Source organism: Xyrauchen texanus, chromosome 45 (assembly GCF_025860055.1).
Source record: "Xyrauchen texanus isolate HMW12.3.18 chromosome 45, RBS_HiC_50CHRs, whole genome shotgun sequence".
Classification (NCBI taxonomy): domain Eukaryota; kingdom Metazoa; phylum Chordata; class Actinopteri; order Cypriniformes; family Catostomidae; genus Xyrauchen; species Xyrauchen texanus.
The window spans coordinates 19,453,783-19,471,527 of record NC_068320.1 but is presented as its reverse complement, the minus strand read 5'-3'; the positions used below and the strand labels follow the sequence as shown (position 1 = coordinate 19,471,527).

Sequence of the window (17,745 nt, the reverse complement as noted above, 5' to 3'; positions counted from 1 at the left end):
ACATGTGCAGTCACATAAAACTCTTACTAGCTTATATAAAGAGCTCACTGAGGTTAAAACTGAGCAAGCGATATGGCTATTCTTTGTTGGACAATATAGTTGGGATCAAAAGGTCTGGGAACACAAGAGAAAATTATTCTATTTTGCATTTCTATAATTTAATACACTTGTTTTCATTACATATTATTAAGAGTTTAATTAAAAAACTGACATGCATCTCAGAATGTATTAGTATTTAGTCTGTCCCCCTTTTGCTTTACTGACAGCATGCACTTAAATGATCAATGTTATCCAGAAATGATATGAGAATGTTTCAAAGAGCATCTTGTGTGCTTCAGTGAAAACAAAGACATTTGATCTTTCATGCAAAGGATGGCCAATGTCACAAATGTGCTTATTTGATTTGAATATTTATTTGTTTAACATTTTTTAAATCCTAAAATTGTTTATTTTCTGGTTTGAATTTTCCAGATTTTCAATGTGATTTCAGACTTTCAGAGTCCATTATATTTCTTGCCAGCTTGGCACCTAGCTGTGTTTTTATAGCAGTGTATCTTATCTGTGCTAATCCAAACGTCAAACAACCCTGTGCCATGGACACAGCACTAAGATTTATGCCAATGTGGTTTATGTTAAATCAAGCTGGTTGGGGTGCACACAGTCAAAATACAATGCAAACATTGAAAGCGTGATTAGTGATCTCTTTATCTCTATTTCTCTGCCTATTTTTTCTCTTAACATTTTCTTAGGAATGCAAAAGGACGATTTATTTTCAAGCTATTTGTTTAACAGCAAGATAACTTCATAACAACATGAAAGTTAAAGGGTAAGTGTGGTATTATTTACCTTGAGAATAGCTGTGTGTTCACACCAAATTTCACAAGTGAAGATGGATGATGATGATGCAGGAACAACCAGCTTGCAACAGGTCTAATATGTCCCATTTCCCATTAAACAGCACAACATCTGAATCAAATTAGCATAACATGAGCTCATCCTGTCAGGACTGACTATTTTAACAAAGCTGACTGGACCTATATAATGGCTATGTTTTGAATAGCATACTATCATACTACTCTTACTATGTCTGCAGTAAATAGTACGTACTCTATGCACAGTATGTTAATAAACCTGTTCAGGTTGTAGTTCAAAAACCCAGAAGAGAATTAGCATTTTTGAGCCATGGGTTCTCTCAGGATTAGGGTATAAGAACAACATTTTGTTCTACTACATTAATGACACACAGTAATACCCTAAATGTAAAAATAATTAGCTAGATAAAGACTTTGGTTTTCCGTTTCATCCGCCACAAAGACTCACATGCTTGTGGTAACTGTAGTCCTTTTTTAACAACTTGTTAGCGACACATTTTTCTTTATACACAGCGGCTTCAAAATTCCCATTTGAGGTATGACTGTGTGCAATTTATGTTGTAAAGCAAAACATCCTAGTATCTTCAAGTAATGTTACCATTAATTGAAAAACCCCAATATAAAAACCCATTGTTAATTCTCTAATAAATTAGCCTTCTGGGTCCACCTAGAAATTGACATCATGGCTTAACAGCTTTATTATTTGAATGAATAACCAGATGATTAATATACCAGGAGGGATGTAAGTAATTGTACTTATTATTTGGTCGAACTACCAAAAGTTACTAAATGTTTTGAACAAATGGTAAATGGTCTGCACTTATATAGCGCCTTTTTAAACTTAGCGGTATTCAAAGTGCACTATGACTCATTCACCCATTCACACTCACAAACTCACACACCGATGACGGCAGAGCTGCCATGCAAGGTCGCTAGCCTGCCATTGGGTACAACTTGGGGTCCAGCGTCTTGCCCAAGGACACTTGAGCATGTGGAGTCGTGTGGGCCGGTAATCGAACCGCCAATCCTGCAATTAGTGGACCACCCACTCTACCACCTGAGCCACAGGTTTTGTTTTAATTCAAAACAAAATTGAATTAAAAAGGCCAAATAACCATTTTCATTTCCAACTCTAATTTGCCACTCACGTGCACTGTGATGATGTCATGTATTTTTTACATTGTTTACTCATCTGCAATGCATCTATAAGGCGTCCATCAAAAATTATGTCTCGGATGTCAATAAGATATTCATCAGATCTCTTTGAGATGTTTATAATTTAGAACACTTGTAAATTTGATCTTTTTAAGATGTTTAGCAGATGTTTATTAGATTGTGATGCGTTCCAGATGAAAAGATCTAAAACAGACATCTCAAATGTACGAGTGCTATCTGGGTTGTTTGCTCATCTGCAATACGTCTATAAGACGTTTTCTGTCGGATATCAATAAGACATTTAGCAGATGTATATTTTAGACGTTTAGGTAATTAGAATGCAATGCTTTCCAGATGAAAAGATCCAAAACATATTGGAGATGTACGTGTGCTATCCGGGATAGTATTCTATTCTGAACATTGCCTATGATACAGTATTAGGCTAATATTACTTCCGGTTCATTAGTCAAAGTATAAACGGTGGTGCTCAGCATGCATACTGTATACTAACCTACACTAAACGATTTTACACACTTCTTACAACTTGAAATTCTGTCCTCCCCTCTGTCTCATCTTTAATACCCCTAAAACGACTACCTTCACTTCAAACACAACATTGGTTCCTTTTAAGGGCATAACCCTGATGACATAAGTTAAACCTCGTAAACATCTCCAAACAACTCAATCAATAAAAGTGTTGGGGTTTATCCCTTTTATTAAGTAACATAAAGCTGTTGTATAAGACTTAAGCTAATTATAAGCATGGCTCATAAGAACGGTGCTCCCAAACATCTCTGCATCATCTTATTGACTTGCTTTACACCACAATGGGATGAACTTGAAAAGCCAGATCAGGAGTACTGATCGCTCTAGGCAAGAGCAGTCTTTCATAAGCAATGTTCCAACAAAATCACTAAACTACTGAACCATGACACACCTTGTCATTACTACACAGGGTAAATGGCTAATTGACAGTTTTGAGGAGTGAGAAGAAGCTACCTGGAGCACATACTGTTCTTGTTTTGGTTTTCAGCATGTGATTCACATAGCTCAGCAGGTGGCAAAGATGACTTTGATTGATAAATATACAACCAAATAGTTTTGCTCCACAGTGGGCACTAGAAGACTAATGTAATCTGCTAATTACATTAGTCTTCTGGGGGGGGGGGGGGGTGCAGCTCTCTGCCAATGGTGAGAGATTTCTGTGGGGTGACCTGTTTGGGGAAGTTTTTTGCGTTGGTGGTGCAGAACTCACTTACAGATGCTTAAACTAGAGAAATGTATCAAGTTAAGTGAAGGGTTTTTTACCTATATTTCCCCACACACAGTGTACAGTAAAGTACACACAGAACACCTGCAGTGCATTGAAACGATCAAAATAATGTAACGACTGAGAGCAACTAAAATGGAAAGTTGCTGTGGTCACCATGTGGTGTGTTGCTTTAATAACCAATAGAGGGACTCCCTTTAGGAAAAAACATCACACGCACAGATGGTAGGATAATTTAGAGCGAGAAGGGGAAACAAAGACAGATGACTGTGTGTTTAGTCTATTCTACGCTTCTGTCAGCTGGACAGAGATGCATTTTTCTGACTAGACATCTACAATTATTTTTTTGTGTCCATTGTCTCAGCTCTGAACAGTAGACTACATAAAACAGATAAGTAGTGATAGTTGTCTAGTGATTATGATCTGATCCTAGATAGGAGCAACCACTGCAAGGCAAACACCAGTGTAAGTCACTTGAACATATATTTCTCAAGAAGGAGCTGTCTCTGTAATTAGTGAATTGTAAGTCACATGACAAATGACAAGCAACCAAGATTTAGAGACAACCTCTCCACCTCTTTTCAGTTCAGCAGATGTCTTTCACTGTATAAATCAGTTTACTCTAATGTGTGCCGCAAAGGTGCCGCCAATCTGTAACAAACAAAGAGTTTAAATCACAATGCAAAATTGTCGATTTGTCTTATGTGAGTTTACAGTATATGTGTTTGGGCAGAACAGTCCTGCATGCATTTTTGGAGCAGAGCTTGGCTTTGATGCCATGCATCATCCACACACATCTGTTTCTCATTGAGTCTGAATGCCTGAGTGGATTTGAAGTGATATGTGCTTGGGAGCCTTTAAAGACAATCAGTGCACCATCTTACAACCAGAATCTGCTTCATCTCTATCCTCCAACATTAGGTCACAATCTTTTACCTCAAAAGCATCTATTATAACCATCTCATGCTGTTCCCTGAAAGCAGATGTTTGTTCCAATCCTACTGATTGTGCAATCAGGTGTGTTATTCTTCTTGCATGACAAGGTTTGGTGTCAATGAATTGATGAACATGCTGTAACACATGACAATATTGTACTGCATGTACAGAAATTAGCATAATAATTCTTAGAATTTGATTGAAATGCACACCCTGGTGCAGGGCCGTTGTGGAATTCATATTCAGCCCGGGATGTCATGTCCAAGTCAGCCCACACCCAAAAGGTGAAGATGAAGATGATAACAATAAAACAATATCGCAGCAAAAATATGCAATATATGCAATTACTTGAAAAGTATTTAAACTCTCCGTGTCATTATACCACATATGGCATTCAATAAGATTTTCACTTAGTCATAAGACTTCATTGTATGTGTTGTAAAAATAAGTGCATTTCAAAGGAATATCTGATCATTTCCTCACCCTCATGCCATCGCAGATGTGTATGACTTTATTCTGCAGAACATGAATGAAGATGTTTAGAAGAATATCTCAGCTCTGTTGGTCCATTTAATGCAAGTAAATGAGAAGTGGTGAGAAACAGATCAATAATTAAGTAATTTTTTACTATAATATTACTACTATATTTACTATTTTCTACACTTTCTTAAGCGCTCTTCCCTCTTTAGAGTTCTTCTGTTTTTGGTGATTTACATAAGCATATCGCCCTCTACTGGGCAGGGAGGAGAATTTATAGTAAAATAAAACTTCAATATATGTTTCTCACCCACACCTATAATATCACTTCTGAAGACATGGATTAAACCACTGGAGTAGTATGGATTACTTTTATGCTGCATTTATGTGATTTTTTTTCCTTCTGAGTTCTGATCACCATTCACTTGCATTGAAATTGCAGTGAAAGTGCACAACTGTGTCCTCCCGATCTTCCCGATTGCCACTCTGTGCCGGCCATGTTGGGATAGGGTGAAGGTCTACCATTCCCACAACAGCTGCTGCTGAATTGAACACTTCCGAGTCTGTTCTATATTCTGTGCAGCTCATAGGTGAAAGGTCAGTGTGACACTCATTAATGTGATCAACACAAGAAACCTAGAGCTTCTTTTCTGAGGAAAACGTCTCTCTGGCCAGTGCTTTCATGAAAATATACCGTTTACTCTACATTAAAGAGCTTCAGACATGGCTAATGCTCACCACCACTACAGTGATTTAATGAACAATTTTCATTACTGTGAAAAGATAAGAAAAAAATTATGCATTATCCTTGAATATAGTCATGAATTCCACGACTTTATGGTTATATCTTGGTCACAAAGAAGCATGACTTGAATTCACACAGATAACTCTAGTCAAATGTATAAGCTGCAGAGCCACCTAGTGGTGGTAAACCAAAAGGAGACTTAGAAAAAGACCAGCAAAGAACTGTAACTTCTTCAGACGTCCATGAGGGCTAAACCTGGAACTAATTAATTGGAGAATTATGTTTCTCAAGCTTATATAACTTCCAAAATGTACTTTAAAGGGATAGTTCACCAAAAAATGAAAATTCTCTAATTATTTACTCACTCTCATGTCATCCCAGATTATGTGTATGACTTGCTTTCTTCAACACAAACAAAGATTTTTAGAAGAATATCTCAGCTCTGTAGGTCCATACAGTGCAAGTGAATGGTGGCCAGATCTTTGAAGCTCCAAAACATCACATAACGTAAACATGAACGTAATCCATAGGACTCAAGTGGCTATATCCATGTCTTCAGAAGCGATATGATAGATGTGGTTGACAAACAGATCAGTATATCAGTAGATTTAGAGTAAAAAAAGACTTAAATATTGATCCGTTTCTCATCCACACATATATTGCTTCTAAAGACATGGATTTAACCACTGGAGTAGTATGGATTACTTTTATGCTGCTTTTGTCTGCTTTTTGGACCTTCAGATTTCACTTGCATTGTATAAACAAGTAGAGCTGAGATATTCTTCTAAAAAAAAATTGAAATCAGTAAATGAAAGAAAATCATACACATCTGGGATGACATGAGGGTGAGTTAATGTAAGAATTTTCATATTTGGGTGAACTATCCCTTTAATTATGTTGTTTTCTCAATGGGGATTCTTCAGTGTTCATTGTTGTAGGGTATATATCAAACATAACCATTCTTGATTATAATGTGGGAAAACAAAGACAAACAAATGACACAAAGTCAAATTCTACATTTAAATATTTACTTAATGAAGACTTAATGACAAACCTTAAATAATTTAGCATAATAAGCATTATGCAAGACATTTTTAACAGTATTTTCCCCCCTGCAATTTATTATAATACTATGTACAACCTAGCTTGTGTGAAAAGAATTCAAGCCATGGAATAACTAACCAAAACAACAACAATCCAGGCAGCCAGCCATGCACATCAAAACATTTTGAGTTCTTTAGAACATCCCAGAATTCTAGTTTGGTTCAAACAATTAAGGCAGTTGTTTTTAAGATGAGGGCTAATAAAAAAGGAAAAGGTGGCATTCTTTCAATAGCAACTGTCCTGTCTCAGTAAGTTTAATTTCAGAAAATCATTTAGCTCTAATAACAACATTCCTGGCCTCCCTCTCTGCTCAGTTTTTAAGGTCTGATTCAGCGCTCATGGGCTCTGGATAAGTGCACAGGAAGAGGAACTCATTTTCCAGCTCAAAAAACACAAGCACTTGGATCGTGTTTTATTTCTGGACTGCCTGACTATTTATAGAACATTCTGTACTTCATAAGAAGCCGGAGGAGGAAAATGGGATGTACAGGAGTCAGATGGATAAAGAGAACTTTGCAAACTGAGGGTCAAACTAGCAAAACTAATCTCTGACACACTTAAATCAATTAGGAAACAAATATCTGACTGAATGAGCAGCTTAAAGATAAATTCAAGAAAGAGTCACTGGAACAAATTGCTTTAACTCTGTCTGGCATGAGGAAGGTTCCATAAATGCATAACAAAATATATTTTGTGGTGATAAACCTAAATTGCAAGTTCTCATATATTGTATTGCAATAAATTAAATACAACCTAAAATCAACTTGTTGATACTAAAGTTGACTCTTTAGTGAAAGTACCTGGTATCAATGAAAATTATTCTAAAGTATGTTTGTTTTTATACTATTTAATCAAAACGTAAAAATTTCTCTGCCTCAAAACTGACTATTTTATTTTTTTTGCTGATGTAACCAAGGCCGCATGGGCGGGACAAATATTAACCAATAACACCACAGACTTACATACATTTTCCACTCAGACAACCTGACCAAAGATAAAATAGCAGCGATGTGAACTGTATGAACAGTTGCAAAGTAAGGGAACACACAGTTGCTTAAAGGTATAGTTCACCCAAAAGTGAAAATGTACTTTTATTCTCCAAACCCTCTTTCATCAGTGTAACACATAGGCACATGTTACGGACTAACAGCCATACACCATACACAGTCACCATACACTTTCAAAGTAGGGAAAAAGATGCAATTAAAGTGAATGGTGACAGACTAATCTAAAATGTATTTTTGTGTTCCAGGCAAGAGAGTATGTCATATGGGTTTGGAATGACATGAAGGTGAGTAAATGATGAGTCTCTACTATAGATGGTAAAATGCTAGAAAACACACTGCAAGAAATGAGAGAGCTATTGCAGCAGATTCTACAGAAAAACACTGTCCTACATTGGCTTCTTGTCACCGCTGAAATCATGTAACCATGGCATCACTACTTTGAAGCACAGACAATTAATGTGCAACAACAGTGGTGTAACTCCAGGTGCTTGTCATAATATGCATGGCAGCCGCTCCCATGCCTGTGCAATAGCACCCCTGTAATAGATGCTCAGTTTAGCGCTTTGCCTAAGCCGGTGTGTTCACCTACTGTACAATGAATGAAATCTCATTGTGACATCTGGAGAGGATAGTTGCAGATGTTCACATGCTCATAACCACTCTATTGAGTGTTGTGCTCGTGCAAAGAGTCTGTCGTCAGAGCGACTAATTTACTGCTGTTTTCCTGGACTTCACTTAATGGTCAGAGCAGGTCCTGGACAGCTGCCAGATTAAGAGTGATATTTTCTCAACGCAAATATTTTAACTTATCCATCCTTTTCTTAATAAAATAAAAATAAATAAATATCTGGGCTGCAGTGTGGCACTTACAGTGAAAGTGAATAGGGGTCTATCTGTATATGTTAAAATACACACCGTTTCAAATGTATGGCCACAAGACGTACACAATATGCATTTTAACATTTTCAACGTACTAACCTTATTTTTGCTTACGACCTAATACCGTGAACCCTAAAACAACCATTAAAACCATTTTTTTTTTTTTTTATGTTGTTGCAATCAACATTACACCATAAATGCTGTTGATCGAGTGTAACTTGTACTAAATTCCTTTAAAATCACCTTACAGTAGGAATGCATTAGAACAACATATCTTACATTCAATGCCAGAGTGCTTTGTTGAGAAGTGCTGAGTTACTGAACTCATGTGTAGGAATTTAAAATTTCCTACATACTATTTTAATATATTGTGCTTCAATTACTTAAACATGAAGCGTGTAATTAAAAATAATGATTGTTTCCAAACTAGTTTCCCAAAAATGTTCTAGTTTTCAGTCCAACATGAAGTCCTTCCCCAAACTCACACATGGGTTGAGCCAGATGTCGACAAGTCAGTCTGCTCAAACAAACATAGCAATGTTTTGATATTGCTACAGAACAGTGTTTACACTCTTTGGGAAATCAACCGATGAAAGGCTTACAAGTTGTCTCAGCACATTAAACTGGGATAGGAGAAAGTATTGTAATATCGAAAAAAATCTCTCTATATATATCGTCACCTTTAATGCGGTAAAGTGCTGATACTACTTATATTTGTTGTTGTTCACATTTTTTGTGCAGATGAGGTAAAAAGCTCTAAGAGTTCCATCTTTCCACAGTGTCTTGGCGTGAGGATTTCATTGGTATAAGAGATAACTAATAATACAGTTTGGAATGTTGAGTTTGGTCACCACGTCCAGAGCTCTGGTGCCCAGAACTGTCCTAAGAGTGATACGGCTCAAATGCTGCAGAGACAGAGGATTACCTGCAGAAACACAGAGCAGCATTAAACACTCAAATCAACTATTTCATACAATGCTTTGATTTTCATGTAACATGTTGGTTTTTAATCTTAAAAAAAATTGTTCACCCAGTAGTTTACTTAACCACATTTGGGTGAGAATTGTGACATGTTTTAATATTTTGAATCGAATGCAAATCTCAGTAAATTTGCACTTTCATTGTATAGAAAAGAGCAACATGACTTTTACGTAACATCTCCTCTTGTGTTCCACATTATAAAGAAAATGGTTAGCTATCCCTTTAAATCAATAAACTAATAGACTTTACTAGGATTCCCAGGGCAACAAGCACATTTGAATGGACAAATCCAAACATCATTCCACCCACTTACAATAAAGAAACATTTCCGATAATCTCCTTTATGTTGACATTACCCTGCATGGAAACCAAATAAAGACAAAAGAGTTTCCATAATATAAACCCTACTTGCTTTATAAATCTACGTTAAAATTTGGGCATTGAAGACCAAGACCTGCTGTCACATTATTAATAGACTAAAACTGAATGTTTTCACTCTGCTATTCTTATTCATGTGCTTCAAGCAGGGCCGTGTGACCAGGGGGGTCACACATAAAGCCTACTCATTGGGCCCAGGGGTGGATAGGACCCATGACTTTAAGTGAACTATCCCAAGGACTAGTTCACCCAATTCGTTTTTTCAATACAATGAAAATAAATGTTGAGTAAGGATGACAGTCCATAAAATTCTGCCTCACAAGTTTAAACCAACATTAGGTAAATGATGATAGAATTTTCATTTCTAGGTAAACTATCCCTTTAAATGTTGTTTACATTCTGATGAGGAGCACTGATGCGTTGTGCTTGGAAATGGTCAAAACGGTGTCTTGTGGATGAGACACAGATTCCAGACATGACAGCCTGACTAAACAAGAATCCATCCTTGGATCTCATCGTCATAAACTTTTAAGGATTGTTAACAACGTCATGCCCAAAACATCCTGAGCAGCATCAAGGCAACAGACTGTCCATGAATCACCACTCGGTGCATTGCAAAATACAACCACAGCCCCAACACTTCACAATAAACATAACACTTCAACACTTCATCACTTACAAAAAAATTCATAAAGTTATTTGTTATTTTTAGCCAATGCAGAACATTAACATTAACATTGATTCATCACACAATATAATGCATCAGAAATAAATGTACGGTTCCTACTACGACTTGATCATTTAGCCATGGGCACTATCTGGTGGAGACTTTCGGTACTACAACTTCATTAAAAAGTTTTTATGAGGCTTCTTCTTAAGCACTCTAGCCTATCCTACAAAATTGTAAACAATTTTACATTGCAACTTAACGCAGAGCAAAAAAAAATAAAAAATCTTTCTGTACAGTTCCACTGAAGGTTTTTTGATTTTAACTCACTTTCACAATGCCGAAGGCAGTGTGCAGATGGCGTGTTCAACCTTGTGTAGTCGACTGGCTTCTTATCGTGTTTGTCTCTGGCATAAATGTCGGCCCCGAACTCCACCAGCAGCTCAATCATGTCCACATTGTTGGCCTTTGCTGCGTGGTGCAAGGCCGTCTCATGCAGCCTAGCAGCGTTCACTCGCGCACCTTCATACAGGAATGACACACAGGACTACTCTTAACAACACAAATCTACAGACACAAATTTCTGTATTTATAGAAATGGAACAGTTCAAACATTTGTGCCACTTTGACATTTCTTTAAATATGTTTTGGTTGAGTTCAGATGTCAGCTACTTATTACAGTCGAGCACTTTTCCAAAGCAAATTAAATCAGCAAAATCAGGTTTAATTGTCTGTAATATAGCTATATAATCACTGTTGGGGTTCCAGAAGGCCGTGCTCCCTCCCCACTTCTTTTACATGACCGGGTCGGTAGATTATATTTTTTTTCCTCATTTTAAATGTGAAACATATCTACATGTGGTGTCACTGTGCCTCAGAGTTCTATCTGAGGTAGGGGTGATTGCTGGTGATCTTATTGTTTTTACGAATTTTTGCATATCGATGTTTACATACTGTCAAGTTAACAAGCCGTTGTATTGGAACTGCTGATTTTTTGTGATATGAGACGATTTGATTTCTGCTTTGGTTTGGAATAGACTTCGGCAACCCGACATGAGCCCGACGGGTTCGGTCAGTCGATTTCAGGTCAGTTTTTCAAGTAGGACTTCGTGTTCAGTCGGTTTGTAATTAATAAAAAAATAAATAGGCTTACCGAATTTGTTTTGCGCATGTGCTCTCACTCACAGATGTGCACGAATGGACGGGTTAGGGGCTGTTCAAACTGAATGTGTTTTTATGCATGTCTGTTCTGTTTTCCAATTGTTTAAACACATGTGGGACGATGTCTTTGACATTTGCACTACGTCTCTCTTTTTCTTCAGCATCTCGTGCAGGACCGGCATATTTTAAACACCATGTCAAGTTAAAAGTACTTCACATGTTCAAAAACGCATGTTGAGACACCTGCACTCCTTCTTTGAGCTGCGTCACATTTTTTAGCGCAGGTGTCACAAAGATTCAACATTCTAAACAAGTTCAGGCTGCATAGACGGGACTGTTCCATTGTTTCATATTATTAAAGGTTGTTCTGCACCAAGTGAAGTTTCAGCAAATAAACGGTAAGGAAATAAATTTTCCCTTCTGCTTTAGTGAACTAAGGGGCTACTGTGCCTTGTTAAAACTGTGTATGTTTACTGTATTGCAACAGTACTTGCTAAGAGAAGAAATTAGATTTTGGGTTTGGTTCGGGCTTAAAATAAAGAAACCAGATGAAGCACTTTCAGGGAACATTTGATGCCCTAGTACCCAGTGAGGCCGCACAGATTCCTTTCTTAAAAAAGCATACGAGCCAGTTGCCGACATCACTCGTGCTGAGAACACAATCTGCCAATTGATTTTTGCTGCCTCTAGCTCTTTGGAGTCTGTAGAAGTGGATCCCTCTGTTTCACAGTTCTTACAGACAGCCTTGCTGGCCATGGGACACATGACACCAGAACTGGGCTCTCTCATTATGAAACTTCTGACTGCACACCGTCAGGTGTGGCTCGCTCAAGCCAGATTGCCAGAGGACTATAAGAAACCCTGAGGGATTTTCACATTGTCCCCGGGCATCTTTTTGGTCTAGACGTCTCTGAGGTGTTGTAGAAGTGCATTTGCGACCATCGTTACGCACCTATGCAGCCACTCTTCCGTCATATACCCCCAACCGACCTTAGACCCAGCAGAGATTTCATAGCTCTGATGATGCCCACATGCATCGTCCCCATGGTAGTCCCACCCCTCACATACCCCAGGGGGACCGTGTTAACCTCTGCTAACCTCTGCAGTGGCTTTTGCTCTCACCTATCTGGCTGCCGCTACAATTATTTACTACTATAGTCTCTGGCGGTCATCTGGAATTCACAGAACCACGGTTACGGCCATAACCAGTGTTTTCATTTACAGATGCCATTGTATATTCACTATTCAGTCAGCCCTGATTAATTCAATACATAAGTGAAAGTGTCTAATAACAAGGTGGTTACTGAGATTAAGCGAGTAGTATTTGGCTGGTCATGTGATCATAACATGGAAGCCCCCATGTGCGGACCCGCTCCATGTAGATTTTTTATTTTTTTTACATTCGTTTCAAAATTACAATTAATTTATTTTGGAGTAAAACGTTTTTTTAATGAGGAAAAAAAATACTGAGTGCACCTTTAATTAAGACTTTACCTGCATTCAGTAGCACCTTGACACACTCCAGGTGTTGGCTGGCACATGCTACGTGTAGTGGGGTACCATAGTACAGGTCATAGGCCTCCAGACTGGCTCCTTTAGCAATCACTAACTTTACACAATCTTCATTACCTGAAAAGTCATACAGAATACATTCATATTGACATATGAAGATATTTGCACATTGTAAATTACATTAAGGTTAGGGTTTACACTCAAAAACGTTAATCTGAACAATTTAATTAGCAAAACTGAACTAGCCTGTAATACTACAGAAATGTAAATATGCAAAAAGTCAAAATAAAATGCTTCACATTTCTGGTTTTAAACCCTCCAAAATTAGCCACATTCACGTTCACTGTTCCCATTCACTTCTATTGTAAGTGCCTCACTGAAACCTCGATATTTGCATTTTTTTTCTATCTAGCTAACTTGCTGTTTGTCTTACTGTAATGTCTATATAACCATCAAACTTAACTAGTGTAAACATACAGACAAAGCTTTGTCAAGCCAACGTCAGCGTTTCTTGACAAACTTTACCTATCTAGTTTTCATATAGTATAAACTCACCTCCCATGCAGGCCTCATGTAGAGGGGAGGTTGTCCGTGAGGTAAGGGTTGGGTTAACTTTTGCTCCATACTCCAGAAGAAGCCTCACACACTCAAAGTTCCCAATGGAGCATGCCTCACACAGCGGAGTGCTGCCATCCACATTCCTTGCATCAACCTGCAAACCCAAGAGACAGTTTTGATTTGTTGTTTTATTAAAATCACTGCTTCAGTGTGTTTGTGACTGGTACCTGTGCCCCTGCATCCAGCAGGAGTCTCGCACACTGTGTTTGTCCACGTGTAGCAGCCTCATGGAGAGGGGTGATAGAGTCTACTGCCACAATATTGACTGAAGCTCCACTCTGAATTAAACTCTGCAGCACAGACACCTGACCCTGATATGCAGCCTTATGAACTTCTGTCCTCTCTGCCCAGAAACCTAATACACACACAAACAACCCTGCTATACATTAAAGCAGTAAAACCATAAACTTAAGAGTCAAGAGCCACACAACAGCCCACTTTATACCAAAGTTTTATATAATAAATCTCATGAAGTCATTAAACTATTGCTTCATTATATTATGCTTAACAGATCATTAACTTAGTATAAAATAGATAGAAATGTCATTAAACTCTCTCTCTCTCGCTCTCTCTCTCTCTATATACTTACATGATCTGATCTGTAGAGAGCATTATATAGGCCTAATGCCTATTTAAGGACTTAATACGTTTTTTATACCTTATTTAATTTTTATTAGGTTATGAAATATGAAATGTTTATTAGGTTATAAAACAAACACCAAAGTAATTCGTTGTAAGTGAAAAATTATTGGACAATAAACGAATTATAAATCTTATATGGAAGTTATTATAGTGTTAACGCTGTAATGTGTTAATTGTAATAAAATATAACCATTAAAACTTACTATATTATTAATACAAGTTATGCTCACTGGCATAATCAATGACTGAATGATCTGTTTAGACATTATTTGCATAGACAACGCTGTAATTTAAAATGTGATTGGTCGTAATACGTTATATTGTTTCTATGGCATGCCACTGCTGTACTGACCGCACACACGGTACTGCGGCAAACACGCCCTAATTCAACGCGACTTACCAATGTCACCGAAAAAATAAGGTCGAGCTGGTGCCACCTCCATCTCTGTTTTCATACAAATTAGTACTATATAAACCAAACAAAAATAGCGAACAGAACAAAGCAGGAATCCAGTCGTGTTTACAAATGCGGCATGTATGTCACGTGGTCATGATGACGTTTCACTGTTAACGCTGGGAGTTGTAGTTTACTGTGTGCAACAATCGCATATGAATTAAACAGCACATTTTACATTCTTAAATGCAGAACAACATTTTAACCATTGCATACACGTTTCGAAAAATATTTCATGACACAGTCGCACATTATTATTTAATTATTAGTGGTGATGCGATTAGTAATGCGACATGAGGGGCTAAAATTAATACGCAAATAATGTTTTCTCTGTCTGTCAATCTACAAATGGTTTATTTATAGCTTTCTTTGCACATTAAACAGGAAAGAATATAGTATTTTAGAAGAAAAAAAACAACCTTTAAGACAACAAAATTCCACTTACATCTCAAAAATTGCTTATGGTTTTAAAAAAACTCAACATAACACAAATTAAGAGCATATTCACATGAAGAGGTTTCTGTTACTATTTTGCTTTAGTTACAAACATAACCACAAAAACAAAGACCACACAAACTGCAGCCTATCAAGACCTTAAGGCTTGAAGGACCTCCTGGGTCAATTTGACCCATTTTAGATTTAATTATACATAAAAGACATATTCTTAAAAAAAAAAAAAAAAAAAAAAAGAGAAAAAACAGAATAAATTATAATAAAAGTTTCTTATGAGAGAAAGATTATGACTCATTGTTTTTGACCACCAAAAATGACTGAAATATGCACTAGCAAATTAGTAATAAGTAGGATTAAAGATTTATTATGATTCAGGTGTTGAAAAATGCATTAATTTGGATGTTGAGTTGTAATTAAAAATGCCAGGTCCATTTGACCCGGTGAGGTCTACAATGGAACTTGATTGACCAAGGAAGGGTTAAATAATCAAATATAAGTTTGGGGATTGATTTATGATTTATAAGTGAGATAATTAATGATGCATGGTGAAATGTCCAGTTTGGGGATCAGTTCAAGAGCTCTGGTGCCCAGCACAGTCCTTAGGACGATACGGCATAACTGCAGTAGAGACAGAGGATTACCTGACAAAACACACAGCATACAAAACAAATACTGTAACACATCAGATTTAACAATAGCCATATTTATTTTTATATAGCGCTTTATAAAGACCGACATACTCTCATAGTGCAACAGACTGAGATTAGTGGGTGAGCCTGGTTTTGTGTAGTCTCTTGGCTTGTGGTCCAAGTTATCACTTATATTGACATCACCACCAAACTCCACCAACAGTTCCACCAGGTCTTCTCTCTCTGCTCTCGCTGCATGGTGCAGTGCCGTCTCATGGAACTTGGTGGCGTTTACCTTTGCACCTTTGAAACAATTATGTATAAATACTTAATTAAAAGTATTGTGAGATATGAATAAATGGTTCTGATCTAAAATTGTGCTCGTAAATTAAATAAATTATATATAATAAACAAAAATAATTAAAAAAGTTAATCGAACTTCCTCATTGGCTTCCTCCTCACCAGCATTAAGCAACAGTAAGGAACAATCCAGATGTGCTTTAGCACAAGCAGCATGTAACGGGGTCCCAAAGTAAATGTCAAAGGCCTCCAGCAGTGCTCCTTTAGCTATCATATGCTTCACACAGTCTGGATTACCTGTAAAAGATTCACTGTCTATTACCAACATGAGAACACATGCATGGATAACAACATACATACAGTCCTCCTCTCAGCTGTCTCACCTCGTATGCAGGCCTCATGGAGGGGTGAAGCTGTGAGGGCTGTCAGGGATGGGTTGACAGACGCTCCGTGATCCACCAGCAGTTTGACACTTTCTATGCAGCCAGCAGCACAGGCGTGACACAGAGGAGTACTGCCATGGATGGTACGTACATCCACCTGTAAACAACAACAACAACAACAAAACCATACCAGTTTCTGACAAAATGCTTTGAGGCTGATTCTTATTATGGGGCAAATATAACATCCCTATAGAGAGTAGAGATATATAGAGATAAAATACTCAAGAGTACTTCTCATATCGCATGGTGGGCTCTCCATATCATAAGTTAACCCACCTGAGCTCCAGCCATCAACAATATTTTAACACAGTTTGGGTGCCCCTGGATACAGGCATCATGCAGAGGAGTGAAGTTGTCCACAGTCACTATATTCACTGATGCTCCTGCTTCTATCAGCTTATTTAACTGCAGAGCTCGACCCAGAGACGCAGCCTCATGTACCGGCGTTCGGTCAGCCCAATGACCTTTAAATGATTCATTTATTTAGTTTTTCTGTGTGAATACACCCTCCTGTTGTTCAGCAAATACATAATAACCCCTCCATTACACAGCAATATTACAAACACAAAGACTAGAGTCTATAATGCATTAGGTGTAGTATTGAAAGACAAACACCTCACCTATATCTCCATAAAATGTTGACCTGGCTGCAGTGACTTCCATACTTTGATTAGTTTAGCTAACATTTAAGAAATTGTCCTTGCTTGTAGGCAACATGAGAAAGTAAGTGTGGTTTGCGACACTATACGATTGAATACGGCAATTGCCCAATGGATTCTGGGAGATGTAGTTCCTCTAAAGTTTGGCACTCACGGTCGTAGAAATAGCACAAGCTCACTACCAATACAATAACTTTGAATATATAATCTTTTTGAATGGCAAAACATAATATTGTTATATTAATGAAGCTTATTAATGCTCTGTTGATTTAATGCAGTCACTTAAATAAAAGATAAACCTGCCTTAATGTCTCAGTGATTTGTATTTGCAAGGCACGCAATCGGGCATTTTGTTGTGTGTGTCTTTTTCTTATCAGGACTACTGCTGGAACAAAAGAAAGAA

The 17,745-nt window shown here is 37.5% G+C and overlaps 2 protein-coding genes across 3 annotated transcripts; both read right to left on the bottom strand.

Moving 5' to 3' along the window:
• Nucleotides 1–6,573: 6,573 nt before the first annotated feature.
• asb13a.2 (ankyrin repeat and SOCS box containing 13a, tandem duplicate 2) lies at nucleotides 6,574–14,945 on the bottom strand. The gene is made up of 6 exons (XM_052118831.1): nucleotides 14,805–14,945; nucleotides 13,930–14,117; nucleotides 13,700–13,856; nucleotides 13,127–13,261; nucleotides 10,802–10,993; nucleotides 6,574–9,370 (listed from the first exon to the last, which is right to left on the bottom strand). The coding sequence occupies exons 1-6, from the start codon at nucleotides 14,857–14,859 to the stop codon at nucleotides 9,243–9,245; spliced, it is 855 nt and encodes a 284-aa protein (XP_051974791.1). The 5' UTR covers nucleotides 14,860–14,945; the 3' UTR covers nucleotides 6,574–9,242.
• Nucleotides 14,946–15,201: 256 nt separating this feature from the next.
• asb13a.1 (ankyrin repeat and SOCS box containing 13a, tandem duplicate 1) lies at nucleotides 15,202–17,525 on the bottom strand. 2 transcript variants are annotated; one of them, XM_052118940.1, is made up of 6 exons: nucleotides 17,304–17,525; nucleotides 16,960–17,147; nucleotides 16,624–16,780; nucleotides 16,403–16,537; nucleotides 16,052–16,243; nucleotides 15,202–15,952 (listed from the first exon to the last, which is right to left on the bottom strand). In XM_052118940.1, the coding sequence occupies exons 1-6, from the start codon at nucleotides 17,344–17,346 to the stop codon at nucleotides 15,822–15,824; spliced, it is 846 nt and encodes a 281-aa protein (XP_051974900.1). In that variant the 5' UTR covers nucleotides 17,347–17,525; the 3' UTR covers nucleotides 15,202–15,821. The 2 variants fall into 2 exon arrangements, with proteins under 2 accessions (XP_051974900.1, XP_051974901.1); XM_052118941.1 differs by having other exon boundaries at nucleotides 15,202–15,929.
• Nucleotides 17,526–17,745: the final 220 nt, after the last annotated feature.